At 42.6% G+C, this 19,023-nt stretch overlaps 1 protein-coding gene across 1 annotated transcript in view; it reads left to right on the top strand.

Moving 5' to 3' along the window:
* The window catches only part of LOC125440940 (ubiquitin-conjugating enzyme E2 E2), a 168,588-nt gene extending 153,551 nt beyond the window's left edge, over nucleotides 1-15,037 (top strand). The window contains exons 5-6 of the mRNA XM_048511120.1: nucleotides 3,139-3,286; nucleotides 14,282-15,037. Coding sequence (XP_048367077.1) covers nucleotides 3,139-3,286; nucleotides 14,282-14,379 — 246 coding nt within the window. The 3' untranslated portion in view covers nucleotides 14,380-15,037. The remainder of the gene's footprint in view (nucleotides 1-3,138; nucleotides 3,287-14,281) is intronic.
* Nucleotides 15,038-19,023: the final 3,986 nt, after the last annotated feature.

Here is a 19,023-nt window from a genome sequence, read left to right as displayed (position 1 = left end):
TGTTGTCTGGGGAGTAAAGGCTTAGCCCATTGCACCATTTCCATGCTCTCTTGCACACATGGAGAATGATGCACTTTCAATCCACTTTCAGCTGCACTTTGCAGCTGGATTTTTACTGTGCAGAACATCACAATTCACTTTGCAAACAATTGTGAAAGGGACTGAAAGTGCATTATTCTGCATGTGCAGAAGGGATCTTGGGATTTACTTCAGAGAGGAGTCTTGATTTCAGGGCTCTCCCTCATAAGGTGCCCCTAGATGCCTGCTTTTCTTTTACTATTTGACTTTGATGCAACAGACTAACAGGGTCCCTCCCCCCAAAAAAAAACTGATTGTGAAAAAGTTGGGGAGACTACAGAGCCAAGCCCGAGGGCAAAGGCTGTCTCTGGCTTTCAGATCCCAAAGGAAGGGGCATTTTGTCCCCTGATCGCGTCGGGCAAGCAATGCCAGGAAACATAACTTGGAAATTAAGAAAAGTAAAATCCATCAAAGCCAGTCCTTTTGGGGGGGCACACAATTAGGTGGAAAGTGAGGTTCCCACAACAATAAGGCACCCGGATTTGAAATCAGCACCGCTGTTAACAGAGTGACAATCTGCAGATGTGCTGGCGGGGGGTGGGGAGAGAGAGAGAGAGAGAGAAGGGAGGCTGGGGAGGGATTCACTCATTTGGGCTCTGGGAGGGATTCACTTCCCTTCTCGAATTCTCCCAACTCATGAGAAACCTGGAGCTCCACCTCTCCAAGGACTTTGCTCCCACCCCACCCCCTGGAGCTTGTCCTTTGTCTTTCTCCTCTCCCCTTCCGGAGCCACTTATGCCAACGGAGAAGCCCGCTCTATGCCGTAGCAGCACTCTGACTGGGTCATATTCTGCACATGCCCAGAGGCTCGTTCTTCTTCTTTATTAGAGGGCCATTTCCAGGGCAGAGTCCTGGCACTGAAAGAAGGAGGAGTTTGGGGCTTCTGCCTGCCTCTGCCTTTGCAACGCCTGGAGCCTTGTGCTCGGGATCCCAGCGCTGGGAAGGAGGGCACCCCCCCCCCAGCCAGGTGCTTCCCATCGATGCTTGGAAGCCAGTTGCTCTGGAGCAGAGAGTAACGCCTTACACTTTGGAATGAGCCGTTTTTCTCCTTGCTTGGAATGTATTGTCGGATTTCTCTAATCCTAAAACACCAGGCTGTATTTCTACCTGCGCTTCCAGAGTCAGAAATCAACAGGCTGTTGTGGGTTTTCCCCGAGGCATTGGGGCATCTTCCAGTCCACGGGCAGTAAATCGCAGGCCCGAAGCTAGCAGCAAAACTGGCTTAGACCAGGCAGGGGCCAAACTGCCTGGAAAACCCACAACAGCCAAAATAGTTGGCCTTTAATGCCCTGCCCTCCACCCCACAATACAATAATATTTCGCTTTAAGCTCATCGGACCCAATCCAGCCAAAGTGGTTTCAATAAGAGGTCCCCAAAATCCAACTTTTCTCAGCCTGTTGGGGGGCGGGCGGGAGTGGGAGGGAGGGAGGGAACAATGGAGGGACAAAACAAACCTTTCTCAGGCTGTGACAGAGGCAGCTGCTTTCGCGTAGGGCTTCTCCTCCTGGGCCTGCTCACCTTTCTTTCCCTTCTGTGCTGGTGGCCACTGGCCAGTCAGCAGCAGGGGAGGAGGTTTGTCTGTGCGACCACATCCTGACCCTGGCAGAAGGCAACGCACACTGGGTCAAAGGGAGGTGGAGCTTGCTAATGAACTGAGAGCTGGAACTGACCCAGTGAGCCACCGTACAGAGTGGGCGGGGCTAAGACATCCCGAGCCGACTTCTGTGTACAGCAGCTTGCCAGCTCCATGATGATGGTGCAGTCTGTGTGTGTGGGGGCGTTTTGGCTCGGCGCCCCCACGTGACCCCCCCACGTGACCAAAATTGCCGCGCCCGGGGACAAGGGGTACCCCTTGTCCCCTAGGTAGGTCCGCCAGTGATGGGATCCAAATCCAAACCTCTAACCACAACACTACACTTAACTCATCTTCTGCAAGACATTATCATTGACCATTTTTGTCCTTTTTATAAATATATATATAGTTGTCATGTTCTCTGATATTTTAAAGACATTTTTACACTTTCAGAAACTGGCAACAGTTTTTCAGAACAGTATCTTACAGTTGTGACATGCACTATGGGGTGTTAAATCAAGAGAGCAGTCTTAGGCAGGTCTACTCAGCTGTCCATTTTATTCAGTATGATTCACTCCCAAGAAAATGTTATCAAGATTGCAGTTTTTATAGAGGTATGTCCCCCCACCAGGCTGCTGCTGGTTTCCACACTGGTTCTGCAACCATTTGCCTAGGCACTGGTATATTTAGAGTGGGGTAAGCCGGGGTTAGTGCCCCAGATGCTGCTTGCCTGGGAGCACCTGATGCCCTGACCACCCTCTATCTTTCTCAGGCTCAGCGATCAACATTCATTCTGGTGACCCCTCTGCATCTGTGCTTGAATGGCCCCCACAGCTCCATGCCCCTTCTGGGTTGTAGCTACCTTGAGCCCCCCTTCCCTGAACGCAGGACATGCAAGAGAAAATTCATGCTGGCCTGATAAGAAAGGCCCAGAGCGCAACTGCACCCCACTAGCCTCTGCCACCCACCATAAGCAGCCCCCACATGGCCAAGCCACTCCAGCCTGTGGTCGCCCTACCATTGCTTTTTTCAGCCTCATGGCTGGAGCCAGGCCCAGCGAGAAGTAGGAGGCCTGGAAGAGCTGACGGAGTGGCCTAGGGCACTGCCTCCAGGCTTGGTGAACTTTGCTTCTGGCGGCAGGCTGATTTTCACCCCAATCTGAATTCATCCAGATTTGGGCCCAATCTGGTATTTGTTGCACCCAAATCTCCAATTCATAAATATATATCTTGATTTTATGGTGAAAATATCTAGGGCTGTGGGTCAAATCTTTACTGAGATGCAACATAATAGAGCTGACTTGGCATTTTGGATATGTACCATTTGCTTCAGTGAAACGTCATATTTATCATATTTTTAAAATGCTTGTGGTTTCAAAACATATCTTGCTTTTATTTTGTTAACGTGTAGAATTCTATATCAAGAAGTGGACATTTATAATAAATAACATTATATGTTGTTTATACCCTATCACTTTTTTCCCTAGGTCACATTTCGCACAAGAATTTATCACTGTAATATTAACAGCCAAGGAGTGATTTGCTTGGATATTTTAAAAGACAACTGGAGTCCAGCATTAACCATCTCTAAAGTCCTTCTTTCTATCTGTTCACTTCTTACAGACTGCAACCCTGGTAATATTATTTGTTAAATATTTGTATTTTGTGTGTGTGTGTGTGAGAGAGAGAGAGAGAGCGAGAGAGAGAGAGAGCGCTATTGGTCTTTGTTTCTACAGTTGTAAGTAAAATATAGTGTCATATAGACTACTTTTGCAGGAGGACTCTTCATGGTATGTTAAACTAAGTGGATCATAGCTTTGTACATTTGATATTTTAGCTAACATTGACAAATTTAATAAATCCTTGATAACTTGCCACTGGCAGCATAGCCAGCTGATGGTAAAATAGATTTAAATCTACTGTTAGTATAGTGATTGAGATTTGTAAGTGGCAAACCAAAAGTACTTGAATTACAGATAATTAAAGTTCAAAGAATGCATAGGGTGACCTATCCTTTAACAGCAGTGTCATGGAGAAATTAATCAAATGAGTCTCTTCCCACCATCTTTCTGGGAAAAGATTTACCTGCATAAAATAGAAGTAAAGCAAAAAAAAAGGGGGGGGGGAGATTTGCTCTATTTATTGCAAAAGGTGGCAGCCTTATCCTAATGTGTTTGCTTTACAGTCAGTAATGAGATCTGCACAAGACATTAACAGATTTTTATTAGAAAGAGTATTGTAAGATACAGACAGTTATTGATGTTTCCATCTTGCATGAAAAATATCACTGCCAATTCTGTTTCCTTTTTGATACAAGAGTATTTCTTGCCAGTACATCCATCCTGGACTCCTCGTGCATTCTGCTAACTTAATACTGTGCCTTAGTCTGCATTTACATATCAGTTGCTCATTGATTTCAACATGACTGTGTATGAATAGTGTTTGAAAGGTTAAATACCTAGGGATTTAATAAATTCTCTACTTGTAACATGACCTTGGTTTGTCTGAGTTCATGACAAGTTTATATGAAATGCTTTCTTCAGCATTTTTCCTTGCATGGTTCATTTCTTTCTGTACTGGAATCAAAGATCGTTAAATGTAGGGATTTCTTTTTAAGTGTACAAGCTGGCATGATAAAGTTATTTTTATTTTCTAAGATTGGTTATCTCCTGGCTTTAGGCCCATTTCTTTCAATTCCAACATAGGTCTGGTGCAATTTTAACAAATTGGCAAATTAGTCATGCTTTGTGATTTGAATTTGAACATGGTGAAGCACATTGACTACCTTTTCCATTCAGTGAGGGAACTACTTTGAGAAAACCCCAGGCACATCTCCGAGAAAGACATATCCGCGCACATGCTTCTGTTCTCTATCAGCTGGGAGCAATTTTCAGTTCATTCCATCTTCCCTTCAACTTAGCCTGCCCCTGCCTACTTAAAAGGCAGAAACCCAGTATGGTCCCCAAGTTGATAAGCAACCTTGTTCTCTTTGTTCAGCACTCATCTAATGGGCTAAAGTGGATCAGGTCAAATGGAAAGGCAACACTGAATGTCTCGACACACACACACACACACACACACACACACACACAAATAAATCACACATTTAAAATACACAGGTTCCTCCTCCCCCACCCCCCAAAACTCAAGTATCGGTTACCCAGCAGTCTTCGATATATGCAAATCTTTATTAGAACAACAAATAGGAATAAGAATGGCAGCTAATTAACCTCCAGCTATACACAGTGATTAAACTGCTGAAGCCCAGCTGCAGCTTCATTGGCAAGCGCTGCTATTCTTTTCAAGCAGGCCAAGCAAATGAAAAGAGGTATTTGCTCCTGAAGCTTCTGTCACTCACAGGGTAATCTACAAAAGATGTGGAGAAGAAGCTCTTTCCTCTTTGGTTTTACATCACCCCCCTTTTGTTTTGAATCACTCAAGGCTGGCACTTGTCTGTCCCTTTTAAACAGCTAGTGTGATATTTGACTTGTAAACTGTCGGAGACTCTTCCGTTCTGCTGCTTGTGTGCTTTTGTTTGGCACTCTCGAGCAGCAGGCCACATTAAGATGTGTCTGATTTTTTAAAACAACTGGATGAATTTATTGCCATGTTGGGGAGGGGGGGATTCTGTACACGTGAATTATGGTACCATGGTTGGGGGAGGGAGAGAAATAAATGAGACAGTTAAAGTGGCAATAAAGTAAGCCTGCAAGTATTTTTTAATTTGAAAATGACACCATGAAAATAAACACTTTTTTCTGAAATCTTGTTTAAAGTTATCTATATGAGTTTATATTCCATGTTTAATTATAATTAGGATTTCAACGTTTTCTTCTCTTGAGATGTAGCATTTGTGCTTTTTGTGTAGTTTGCATTAGATGACCTGCGTTAAGTAATATCTTTTTTATTTTTGAAATATAGTGACAATTGTGTGATTTCTGTATTAGGATATATAAATGTGGCACAAGTATTGTTTTATGCCAGACATAATTATGTGATTAAATTGGGTTTGTGTTCACTTCGTATATTGTTGTTGGAGGTCCTGATCATTGTGTTCCTTTTTCTTTTCTTTTTCTTGTAAGAAATTTTCCTCTTCTTTTTTCAGGATTCCAACCTAAATGTTTTATAATCAAATGAGGGGAAATTTTTCTCTTTTAAAAAAATATGAATGAGTTAAAGAAATTAAAATACAGACGCCATATTTGTATAGACCCTTTGCTCGGACCATAGTGCTAAAGCACAAAAATATTTTATGGATGAGTTACAGTTCCACATGGAGGATCAGATATAACTTCCCTGTGATAGCACTTTATGTGTTAAGTGCCATATTTTTAAAAAACACCTTTCTCATTGTATAGGAACAAATACACCAGTATCTCCCAATCAAATGCCGCACATTCTAGGATAGTGTTAGCATGCATTCTGTAATATTGGTATTTCAATGTTGCATTCATTTCAGGCTCCAAATGAAAACTGTAGAATTTAAACCACTTCTGAGAAATTCAGGCATATCATCGCAATTGGTGCTGAGGTTGTATGTATGTTGTGAAGAAATAATTTTTCTTTGGAGATTTGAACTAAGCAAAACCTTCACCTGGAACGTAAAAAGTTTTTTTCTCTCTCTCTAGGCCAAGAACAGGCAGGTGAGAAAACAGGCAACTTCACCTCAGCTACCATTTCAGAAGTGCTAATGGGTCTAGCTAGAGACAATAGACTGGTCTAGTTCCCCCCATCTCTAGCTAGACATAGACAGGGAACAGACTTTTGGAGGAGTTTAGTGCTAGAAAGACATCAGGGAAAATATCCTGGTGACTAGGGAAAGCTTCTTTGACCTGGCCTGACCTGGATAGTGGGAGGAAAAATAGAGATGATAAAACTCCTGGGAATGAGAAGGGTCTTTGTTGTGCTGATTCCATTGTGGCAGACACAACTCTCACCAGAGGTGTGTAGGAGGCAGCCATTGCCATGTGCTGGCCTGTTCTGAGCAAAGGCTTCAAGGTGATGAAAAAGCCCTTTTGGACAACTTTAACTTTAACCTACCTTAGGTTGACATCTGCTTGGAGAGAGGGACAAAGGAATTGCTTTTTACCTTTACCTTTTTAATTCCTTCCTCAGTCTGGTGCTGTGTGGTAGATATGTTTGTGGATATTTTACTTTTAATAAATGCTTTCTGTTAGTTCTGGTGGTGGTTCTCCGTAATCATCTTAGACCTCCATCGGCCCAGGCATGCTATTTTAAAAGGAGCACCAGAAAGGAGGGGGCAGTCTGTGAGAAAATGGCTACTTCCCCAGTGACACACAAGGCAACTATCCCTGTGGTAACCAGACACTGGATAGTAGGAGACGCCAAGACAAGGCCTCAGAACTGGAAAGGAAAGGTGAGCATCCTGGCCATCTCAGTGGGCAATTCCTACAAAAGCCAGGTGGTGGCAGAGGTTGAACTGAGAGAAGGTAAGAAAAGCCCCTCCAGGTGCGGGGAAAGCCAGGTGAGTGGCCTCCCACAGCCATTGGTACCCAGATACCTCAGAGGGCATAACAGAATAGGGCCTGTAGGTCAGAGCAGGGCGGTTCTGCCACGTCTGTTTATAGTCTTGATATATGGCAAGAGAGAAATACCACATCAGCTTTATATCTGGCCCTTTTTAGAGTGGCAGGGAAGGAAAACCCGTATACTCTACATTTCAGCAGGGGGGAAAGTTGGTGAGGATAATAAGGGATGAATGTGGGGAAATATAGTTAATGTCCTTAGGTTGTTTCATTTAACAAGACCAACAAGATTAAGGCAAAAGCTTCACAGATGAAACAGGAAGCAAAGCTTGAATAGCTGAGAAACTGGCAATAGGGCTTGACTAGACATTTTTGCCTGGAGCAGAGCTTGAATCTACCAGCTCTCTTGTGACAGTTTCTAATTTCTCAGTGAATTACATGAACACGGGTATATTTGTGTACTTATGCACACATTTTTGACACACTTCTTGTTACATTAACTCAAGAGCTAGCATTTAATGATACCTCCATATTTGACTCCTATCTAAATGTAAATGAGCAAAGTAATTCCTGAACTAAGGTGAGATTGTTCATTGAGCTTTTTACTGTCCTGTTAAAACGTGAAAGGCTACCCCCCAAGTGAGTCATCTTTCTTTCTTCTCCCAGTTATTTTAATAATATAGCTAAAAGTTGTTCTGAAAAAAATCTGGACAAAAACCCTTCTTTAGTAGTTGCTAACATTGTAGTTGCAATCCTAAGCAAGTATGCTGAGAAATAAATCCCATTAAATTCAGAGGGATTCAGCCATGTGGAGGATTACAGGCTTCCACATTTTATTAAAGAATTTGAAGAATTGGAATCCAATTTTCTATAATAATTGGGAAGCATCCTAAATTCTGCAAGGTTCTGACATAACTAAATTTACAAAAATCCTGTGTTATTTTTGGCTTTTTTCTGCAATTTGCAAGCTGAGCTTCAGTGAAATCCCTTGATATACACACATTCAGTTTATTCATTATTTTATCCTATAATGGTTAATATTTTACCACAACTCTGCAAACAGGATACACGTTGTACTGAGCGATTTAAAACATCCATTTGTCACAGTTAAAAACATTATATACAATGAAATAGCTGAGTAGCTTCAACTATTCATTGTGCCCCAAAAGCTTCTTTAATCCCCATTCATTCAAGGCTTTTTTCCCTCTCTGCCCTGCCATTTTCCCACTGCCCTCAATCTTTGCCTGATGACTCCATGTCTTTTCCAGACTTCCCCTTTCCTTCCATCCTTTCTCTTCCCATTTTTGCGCAGCCCGTAAGACATGTCTCCTCACAGGTCTTATGCTTGCCACTTCCCAGCAGGTTGAAGTGGCAACCTCCCCTGGGCCTGAAATGATATCTGAACTACAAGTCCTTCCTTGTTTCCCTCCTTCCCAGCTAGAATGCTACAAGGGTTTTTGCAGAGTCAGTTCTATTACCATCCAAGTGCCCTTGGTGAGTCACAGTTGCTGCAATTGTGAAACATTCTTGAGAGCAGACGTCGTTATCTGTCTGTGTTGCATATAACATGAGGGGTAGAACATTTTCTAATGACAGCTGAGAAAATAATGAATGTTAAAGAATGTAGCAGATTCCCTTGTTGTCCACATGAGTTAGTTGTTTTCCAGGAAGCTAAGATTTTGCATTTTCCCAGACTGAGTTTTCCCACTGTTAGCTTTGCACAACAGGCAGACACAGGTTCTCTGTCTCTGTCTCTTTTGTCTCATGTCTGGGCATGAGAAGTACACAAGGTGTAGGGATACGATTTTCTTGCCTCCACATTCTTCCTCTCTGCTTTGCATTGGAGTAGAAACATGTGAAGAGAAACAAGGAAATGAAAGTGGTCGAAACTTCACATACATTTACAAGGAACAAGGCCGACTACAGGTATATATGGGTAGGGGAATGAGGCTTCCTCCTGCATCAATGTGTATGGCTGATAGTCCACCATACAAGATGTGGTTCAGCAGTGCAGTTCAGAAACTAGGCAGCTACCAGCCAAATGGTGCCACACACAGGTATGGAGGCACACCATAAAGGAATCAAGTCCTGGGTATCAAGATCTGAACCAGGAGCTGGAGGCAGAGATGTAACCAGTCCTGGCAAGTGTCAGGTTTGAGATGGCAAGCAAGGTACAGAATGGGAGCAGGAACTGGACTAGGCAGTGGCTTCGCTCCAAAGACAGGTGACTTAGATAGGGTTGACTCAACCCATTTTTTCCACTCCAAGTGCCCCTGCTTCCCATGAACAAACAAATGCTGGTTCATCTCCACAATAAAGTATTCCTTGTGAGCGCAGTGGGGTGTTTCAAGTACTATTTCATCCCCTACTTTAACCAACCCTGGCAAGAAGCAGGCTGCAGAAAATCAGTTATTAGCAGCCGTAGATTGACTGTGAGCCACCTCTGAAATCCCTGAGACTAAGCAAACCACAGATTGGATCACTCTTCCTCCTTGGTTGAGGAATACAAATCACATTGTTCCTGCAATTGGCTAGAAAGAAGGAGCAGTTGCTAGCTGCATGCAGCTGGAGGGGGGGGGGTGCTCTCTTCCATGCGACTCTGTGGGCTTCAGGCTACAGAGATGATCTTGGAGTCTAGTAAGAGTAGGAACCACAGCCGTCAGTTTGCAACACCAGTTTTCAAGGTGTTAATGATAGGACCTTTTTGGAGGTCAGGATTCATAGGCTCGCCATGAGTTGGAAGCAACTTAATTCACACACACACACACACACACGTACATACAAGGACCATAGTGGCATTGACCAATCAGTCTTGGACCCAGGCAGAGTAGCAGAGGTCGGCGAGGCTTTGACCAGTGCAGGCCATTCCAATTTCCTTCTCCAATTTGCCATCCTTTGCCAGTTTGGCACAGCCTTGGATCTCTTGGGCATTTCACTGGTCCCAGACTTAGAATGTTTGTAGGGCTTGGAAGGAAAAGATTGGTCCTGTAGATCAGTTGAATAGGTGCTGCAGCCGAAAAGGGCACCCTTGAGTCCACTGACTACATTTATGAACGTATACAGTAGATACCTAGTACATAAACTGTAGAAACTGGATCTCGTACCTGTTAGATTTGGACTGGCTATAGATTGTGGGTGGTGTGGATGGTAAAGTGCTGGAGCCTGGCCTCTAGGCTCTCTGGCTCATAGCCCTTCCTCAGTACTTTAGAAATTCTAATATATATTTGGGAGTGGGAATGATTCTTGCATATGAATGAATTCTTGTTTCTGAGCATGGGTTTCATAGAAGTATAAAGTTAGACAGGCCTTTTCTGTACATATTGTTTAGAACACCTCCAGAACTTTTTTGATCCCCCATTTACCACAATATTTGCTCGCACTCCCCTCCAAATGTTTCTTTTTAATTTTTTTGCTGATTCAGTGCCCTGCCAATCTGTTGAATCTTTGCTTCATGCAATCATGGGTTTCCTTGTGAGTAAATTTATCCACACATAAGAGAAACTGCAGGAAGAAAATCTTTTGAATTGTCACTTCATGTAATTGTGAGTTTATTTGTGAGTAAATTTACCCACATGTAAGAGAAAATGCCAAGGGGAGAGGAGTGAGAAAAACAGCCAAAAAATATGAAATACACAAAATGATGAAAACCAACCTGTGAGGGGGAAAGGCGTGAGGTGAGTGACACAAAAAAATGGCAGGCCAGGCTCCAAGGGAGAAGTTGAATGAGGGCACAGGGACCTGAGAAACAGGCTGGCTTTTTAGCTGGAAACCTAAAATGTTTCAAGAAGGAAGGGAAGCTGACTTGGCAATGTTTCAGCCAACAGAATTATCATAAAAGGGTTTTTTTAATACAGTGGATTGAAAGGAAAATGAAACGTTTCTGGGATGAAGTGGGGGAAAATGAAGTGAATAATGCTATGGAGGAAACAATGAATTAAAGTCCCAGAAATGTTTTAAGTGACTTGACCAGAAAAGGCCATACAGATCTTCTAGTCCTGGTTAATGCACGATCAGCCTAAGCATCCCTGACAACTGTTCTTCCAACTGCTGCTTGAAGATTGTCAGTGAGGGGGAGTTCTCCACCGCCCTAGGCAGCCGATTCAACTGCTGTACTACTCCTACTGTTAAAAAAGAAATCCTGATATCCAGTCAAAACCTTTCTCCCCATAATTTAAACCATTATTGCAAGTCCTATCCTCTGCTGCCAACAGGAACAGCTCCCAGCTGTCCTCTAAATGACAGCCTTTCAAATATTTAAAGAGAGCAATCATGTCCCCCCTCAACCTCCTCTTCTCCAGACGAAACGTTCCCAAGTCCCTCAGCCTTTCTTCATAGGGCATGGTCTCCAGGTCATTCTCCTCACTCTCTTCTGTACCTGCTCCATTCTGTCCACATCGTTTCTGAAGTGAGATCTCCAATAACTACACATAGTACTTCAGATGTGGCCTGACCAACATGGTGTACAGCAGGACTATTACATCTTGGAATTTGGATGTTATTTGGATGTTAATTGGGCATAAGTGTTCTAAATAAATCAGAGTAAAATAATCAAATGGGCTATATGTGATTAGATACTTAAAATGACACATATGTTGCAGTTGCTCTGAAACCAAAGAACAGGTTTGGTAAGATGAAGTCATGGTTTACAATTCAGACTGAGTCAGCCAAGCCGTTTTCAGTTTTTTAGGAACAGTTTTGAAGGCATAAGCGAAAACATTTCAATAAATGATTTTATACTGATCACTTATTTCAGCATAAAAATATAACAGAGCTTTGTTAGCTGTGCAACTTGTCACTGCAGTGCCCCCCTCCCATTTTTAATTATTGTTTTGTTTACACTTGTCTGTTTCCGACATCTGTTTAATGTCAGAATAGCAGAATATGTTAGTGGTTGGAGTGTCAGTCTAAGACCTGGGAGCCTGACTTCAAAATATGCCTTCTGCCATGAAGCTCACTGAGTGACCATGGACCACTTACTCTCAGCAGTTGTTGTACAGGTGGAACCTTCTTTGTAGGAAGAGTAGGATAAAAATGTAATAGAATTTGGATAAAAGCTGGAATACCAAAGTTCTGTCAAAAGGGATTTCTATACTGGAATCTGGATGTACCTGCTTGGCAATATGATCTAATAATTTACTGTGCTATTGTTATTTTATTAAAAGTTGTAAATAACATGTGGTCTACTTTGTTCTGTAAGGTTAATGGGTGTTAGCATTTTGAGTTTCCTTAAAGAATAAAGTTTACTTTTCTGATTATACTCTTGGAATTGTGTGTTATAAACCATTGCGCAAAGTTTCATTTTTGTTATCTGCCTTGCTTTCCATTTATATGTGGTGAAAAAAAGCAGTTGAATTGGCTTTTTTATATCCATACTTAGCAATATTTTGTATGTGTTGTATTTGCTACTCTATCGCTGTGTATAATGGTTCCTTCTCATAGTTCGTCAAGATATACTGTCCTGTGGCAACTGTAGAAGCGCCTTTATTTACAAAACTGATATTATAGAATATCAGCTCTGGTATGTTTTTGAAGCATACCATTTTCTGGTCCTGTCCTTAAAAAAAATGCAAATAACTGAAAGGATTTCAAAAGAAATCAAATTGTTTTCTCTGTTTGTGGTATAAGGAATAGATAAAATAATATGCAATTTTGTGGCCAAGTAATGTTGTGGACAAGTTGTCCACTAACTCCAAAGTACTACCTGTCCTGGTATTACCTAAGAAATTCTAATTGCCACTTCCAAGAAAGGGAGTAACTGCTACCGGCAAACAAACATTTTCCTTATACCACCACCCCCTTACTTTACTGTACACCATGAATTCTTTCTTCCCATCCATTGGCAATTCCTACTTAGCCAATAGAGACCAGACTAGGTAGTTAAATTGAGATAAGCCAGGCTTCAGGCCACACTATCATTTCTATTGATCTTGTGGTTGTGGCCATAAGCAGATTCCGAATACTATGGGCAGGGAGAAATCTACAAACATGTGATATATCAGCATTGCTGGGAGAAATCCTGGTTTGCTTTTAAGCCACCAATTGCTGTGGTGAGTCCTAATAAAAAGTTTTCACATAGATTTGGGTTTTGGATTCTGTTACAATGGAGATCTGTGAACTGCATCGTCACAGCTAATTTCTTATGTCTACCTTGTGTAAACCAGTGGCCTGTTTCAGATGAAGTTCAGGAGCCAAAGATCTGACTTACAGCAGCAGCAGCCTCAATGTCTCAGCCGTTTCCCATAATCAGAGGTAGAACTGCCTCAGTCCAGTAAATCTGAACAGCATTTGGCTCTGTCCCAAATTTCTGTAGGGCACTGTGACATCTGTATTTTTTCTTACCATGCAAAGATTTCAAAAGGGTTCAAAGATCAGTGTGTTTATCCCTCTTGCCACTTGTGAACAATTTTTATGGTCCCAGCATATTCCTTTCTCCTTTTAGCAAGGAAGAGACTCACAGTTTTCCCTTTCAGGAGCAGTATTGGTGTGATGAACATTCCACTTTCCCTTAACTGCTTTTCTTCTCACTACCCAGATGTTGTGTGTGTTTTTTTTCTGTCTGCCTTAGGGTATCTGCTTTCCTCTCATTCATCAGTTATGCCAACTGCCCTCTCTGCTAGCTTGGTGGGCAGGCTTCCAGGCGAAAGCAAAATGTAATACTTGCAGATGGGCCTGGCCTCACAGAAATTAATCCCTGTAGTCCATTTCTGTTTTATAACTAAGTTCTGAAACTGCCAAGAAGCATCCGAGGTTTGTAACTTGAAATGTGCTCATTCCCCCCTCCCTTTAAGAGTAGTTGTATGCATCTGATTGTTGTTAAGTTGTCGGCATTCTCTGTTTCACATGCTACTGAAGAAGGTGAACAACTGGTGTTCTACCGTATCATAAATTAAATATTATGGCCACAGTGGCCTGATCTTAAAACTTAGGTGCACCAGCACAATATGACAAACCTCGAAACTGTCTCGGTGGTTGCAGCATATTTGCACATCTCAGTGTCTAGTAGGGCAATACCAATCACTGTTCTTCATTCCAGCATTTCATTTGGCATCATGCAACTACGAAAAATGTGATCTTTGCGTTATGGTGCGAACGAGCACTCACTGGGAGCTCAGCAAAGTGGTTGACTGTTTTGTTTTCTTTGCAGCTGACCCGCTTGTTGGAAGTATTGCTACTCAATATATGACAAACAGAGCAGAGCATGACAGAATGGCCAGACAGTGGACCAAGAGATACGCTACATAGGAATCTGCTGTCGAACATGCTGGACCTGTGCAACCACATTCACTAAGTGCATCAATAGCCCTTCCCTTTCCTTAATTTTATTACAAGCATTTTGTGACAAAAGTTGACCCCCCCCCCTTTCCCTTTTTTCCTTATTTTTATTATTTTTATTTTATTTTTCTGTTCAACTTGAAAATTTTAATCTTTAAAATATAGATTGGGATTTTTGGGTTACAGTGCAAGGAATGTTGGATCTGTACTAGTATAGAGCTTTGCCACAAAGCTTTGTATTAATGTATTTTTTTTTTCTTTTATGTGGTCTTTGGGGAAAAAACAAGCAAACAAACTCAGAACTATATCTTGTTTCTACTTAAATGTAGTGTTTAGGGTTATTTTTTTGTACAGAAGTCTCTAATGGCGGGTGCATGTGACTGGGAACAGGTTTTGTATAAAAAAGCATAAAATCAAGAATCACTGTGCATTACTAAGACTGTGTTTTAATACGAGCCTTCTGTGTCCCTAACACAAGGCTATTGGGTTGAACAAAACGATATGTATTTTGATTTACCTAAAAGAAAAGTGCTTGTAAATTTCTTAGGGACCTGCCACTTTTGACTGTGGATCAGTTGATGTACACTTGTATTATTGAAACACTCAATAAAAACACTGTGGCTGATAACATGTACTTTTTGTTTTACCATTTCCACCCCAGCATTTGCCAGACTGTTCTTGCTCCCACCTTGGGCGACCAGTTGTCAGGCAAGCAAACAGTACCCATTCCAGAAACCGGGGGGGAGGGGGGTGCGTTATTTTACCCCCTTTCCATGTTGATGTCAAGAGGAACATCAGAAAAGGGACTTTTAATAATGCTATGATGTCAAAAGCACACAGATAGGAATCCAGTCAGCTTCCTTGTATCTTAAACAAACGAAGGCTTTATTCTACTAACACATCTCAAGAGAATATACAGCATACAGAAATTATGGTGTAGATCAGTGGTTCTCAACCTGTGGGTTGGGACCCCTTTGGGGGTCGAACAACCCTTTCACAGGGGTCGCTTAAAACTCTCTGCATCAGCGTTCTCCATCTGTAAAATGGATAAATGTTAGGGGGTCATCACAACATGAGGAACTGTATTAAAGGGTTGCAGCATTAGGAAGGTTGAGAACCACTGGTGTAGATACTAACAAATAAAATGAAAGATAGAAAGATTTGTAATTGAACTTGCAAACTAAAGAACCTGTCATCTGTTCTTTCCTCCTGGAAGATGCAAATGGGTATATGTGTAAAGAGGACCCCCTGTAGTTGTCATTCACATGGACATGCTCTGCCTTAGTCACACTCACAAATAAAGGAAGAGTGGCACCTATTAAATTCTCTCCTAGGGGGGTAGGGAAGTCCTAGCAGACCTGGATTCTGGGTGCAGGGGCCTACCAGAACCCATCAGCCAATAGACAGCTACTTGACCATCAGAGGGATGTTTATTCTATTTTTGTCAGTCTTTTAAAAACGATTATTTAAAAACTCTGAGCCTCCAACTGTCATACTCCCCCATGAAACTGAACTTTTATTGGATCATGTACTCAGAAATTATTTATAATAGCCATTTTGTGGTCTCATTCATGTGAGCTCCTGATCTCCCTCTCCTAGACCTCCCTTAAATTCCTGGAGTCCACTGTTCTTTTTTTAACACATTGTTCAGAAATTATTTCAACATTCTTGTAAGTTTGTGAAGAACAGACATGGTAGATACACTCTCCGATTTTATCTGGGGTCACTTCTGCTTGATAAGTACTTGGTAACATCACTACACACACTTGATCTTAGCCAAAAGGCCAAGAAGTGACCTCATAGAATGTGACATCATAGAATGTACACTGTAAAAAGGAATCTGTCTACAGTGTATTACCAGAGCTAGGTTTCTTAAATACGAGGTGGAGGGAGACTCTAAACTTATTTGTTCTATCTGGGTTTACTGTATATGGCAATTGATGTTGCACAGTAACATATTGTTCTTTGTTCATAGCCATGTTTAACACCATGTTTAACACTATTCATTCCTCATACTAGGCAGTCAGTGGCAAAGCCACCAGGACGTGGGGAGGTGCGCAATGCACCAGGCAACCAATTCTGGTCACGTGGGGGGCGGAAAAATCCCCCGGCTCCCCCGTGGCGCCCCCTGCCCCCCCCCACGGCGCACCCCCCACTTACTTTTAGGAATGGAACATCCCAGAGAAGAAGCCTGCCTGTGTTGCCTGGGCCTGGTGGAAACTACATTTCCCAGGGGCTCCTGGGAAATGTAGTTCCCACCAGGCCCAGGCAACACAGGCAGGCTTCTTCGGCCTGCTCCTTTCCTAAAAGTAAGTGGAATGAAGTGGCGTGGGGGGGCTGCTGCGGGGGGGCACCGCGGGGAGGGCAGGGGGCCACAGGGGCAGGGGGCACCACGGGGGGGGGGGTGAAAAAACCAGAGTGTGCACCAGGCACACTCTGGCCTAGCTACGCCTCTGGGCACAGTAAGTTCATTTCTGACTATTTGATATGAGGAGTGCACTGTGTTAGTTGTACAGTTATATTCTATGTATCTCTCTCAAAACACCTCTCCTTAATCTCATACTGATTTGAGGCTTATATGAGGTTTGTTGACTGCCGGCTCTGTGCAACTCACCACTATTCAATCTGTGAAGAGCCTAAATCCGTGGTGGCGAACCTTTGGCACTCCAGATGTTATGGACTACAATTCCCATCAGCCCCTGCAAGCATGGCCAATTGGCCATGCTGGTAGGGGCTGATGGGAATTGTAGTTCACAACATCTGGAGTGCCAAAGGTTCGCCACCCCTGGCCTAAATGTATAACTGGATGCCTCCTTATCAACCTCCTTATCAACCTCTTCAATTTGCTGTATGCAGGGCTCCCCTCCCTCCTGATCCAGAAGCTCCAACTGGTCCAAAATGCAGCAGTGCAGTACCTTACAAAGACTCCCCTGGTGTGCACATATTCAACCTGTGCTGCATTGACTCCAGGTGGAATACCAGGTCAGGCTCAAGGTTCTGGTGTTAATTTTTAAAGCCCGAAACAGGGCCCACATATTTATGATATCATCTTTTCCACTGTGTCCCTCAGAGGTCACTGCATTCAGCTAATGAAAATCAGTTAGTAATCCCTGACCCAAGGCAAGTCCAGCTAGCCTCTACCAGGGCCCGAGCCTTCTCAGCCCTGGCCCCCACTTGGTGAAATGCTGTGTCTGGAGAGACCAGACCCCTGAGGGATTTAATACAATTCCATAGGGTCTGTAAATCAGAGCTGTTCCATCAGGTGTATGGCTGAGGCAGCTACAGTGATCCATCAATAGCCCCTCCCCGCTTTTCCCTTCTTTTCTTGCTTTTCCCTTATTTCCCATCTTTTTTCCTTTTTCCTAACTTTCCTTCCTTTTTCCTTTTCTTCCCCTCCCTTTATTCTTTAGTTTCCCCTGATCCTTCTGAAGGGATCCAGTTAGTGAAGGTATAACAGAAAATATGACCCATGTGCAAACTGAACTGATGGCCTGAGGAAATTTAGGCTGAGATATTTTAAATTCAAATATTATTTTAGAGTGTAAAGTATTCATGATTTTATGTATTATTGTACCGGGTGATGAAAATTGCCCTGAGCCTTTTAGGGAAGAGCGTTAAATAAATCCAATAATAAATAAATAAATGAGAGACTTTTGTCCTCTGCAATGAAATCATACATGAATGCTCAAATGGAATAGCTCAGCGCTTTTGTGAATGCAGGATGCATATCTAATGCCTGAGCCATAGACAGAATGGAACTAGTTACCAGACAGTCTTGTAATCAATGCTAACCAAGTCCATGCCTGATACAAGCAAAGTATCCTACAGTATAGACATGGCCTATGCAGATAGAAATAATTTGTAATGGTTGTGTCACAATATCCATCTTTACATCCCTTATGAGAGTTCCTGATCTCCCTCTCCCTGTTCTCGGTTCATAAGCAGGCTTCAGTTCAGAAGTAACACAAAACCATAGTTTATTTTAGCTGTGATTAGTTTGTGAAACCACAATTCAGCTTACTATTATGCAAATCATGATTTGCCTCAGCAAATGCAGCTTTCACTTCCTTCTCTCCATTCCATTCCGTTGTTGCCAGACAACAAGCAAAACTATAGTTAAGATTAACTGTGATTAATAACTTCAGATCATGGCTTGATGGAGCCTAATTAACCATATTAGTGGAGTGGTCTGCATTCAGCTAAGCACACTGACCATAGGTAGCTTAATTAAAACTTGGTTTTGCACATTGTCCGAACTGATCCATTGTCTCTGGTCGAATCCCCACTTGAAATTTGCACGCAGATCCAAACCTGTTCGTTGTGAAACCGTGTCCTCTTTCATCGGAGTTTCTCCCTCCCCACCACAGCGAGCACACAGCAGACACACCCGGTTGCAGAACTCTTAGTAATCCCCACTACCAGGCGAGCTCGCTTCGCCGGTCTCCCCTGATTGGCTGGAGTGCCTTGATGGGAATGGACCTTTTCCCACTCTTGAAGCATTACATTGTAGGGGCATGATTTAAAAAAAACAGTGTGTAAAAGTTTAATATTTAACTGTGCAAACAGTTAATCGTTAGCTGTGTAAACCATTAATGATTCAACGTTACACATTTG

This window comes from Sphaerodactylus townsendi, linkage group LG11 (genome assembly GCF_021028975.2).
Source record: "Sphaerodactylus townsendi isolate TG3544 linkage group LG11, MPM_Stown_v2.3, whole genome shotgun sequence".
Classification (NCBI taxonomy): Eukaryota; Metazoa; Chordata; class Lepidosauria; order Squamata; family Sphaerodactylidae; genus Sphaerodactylus; species Sphaerodactylus townsendi.
Note: the sequence above shows the minus strand (reverse complement) of the source record. Positions and strands in the feature narration are given on the sequence as shown.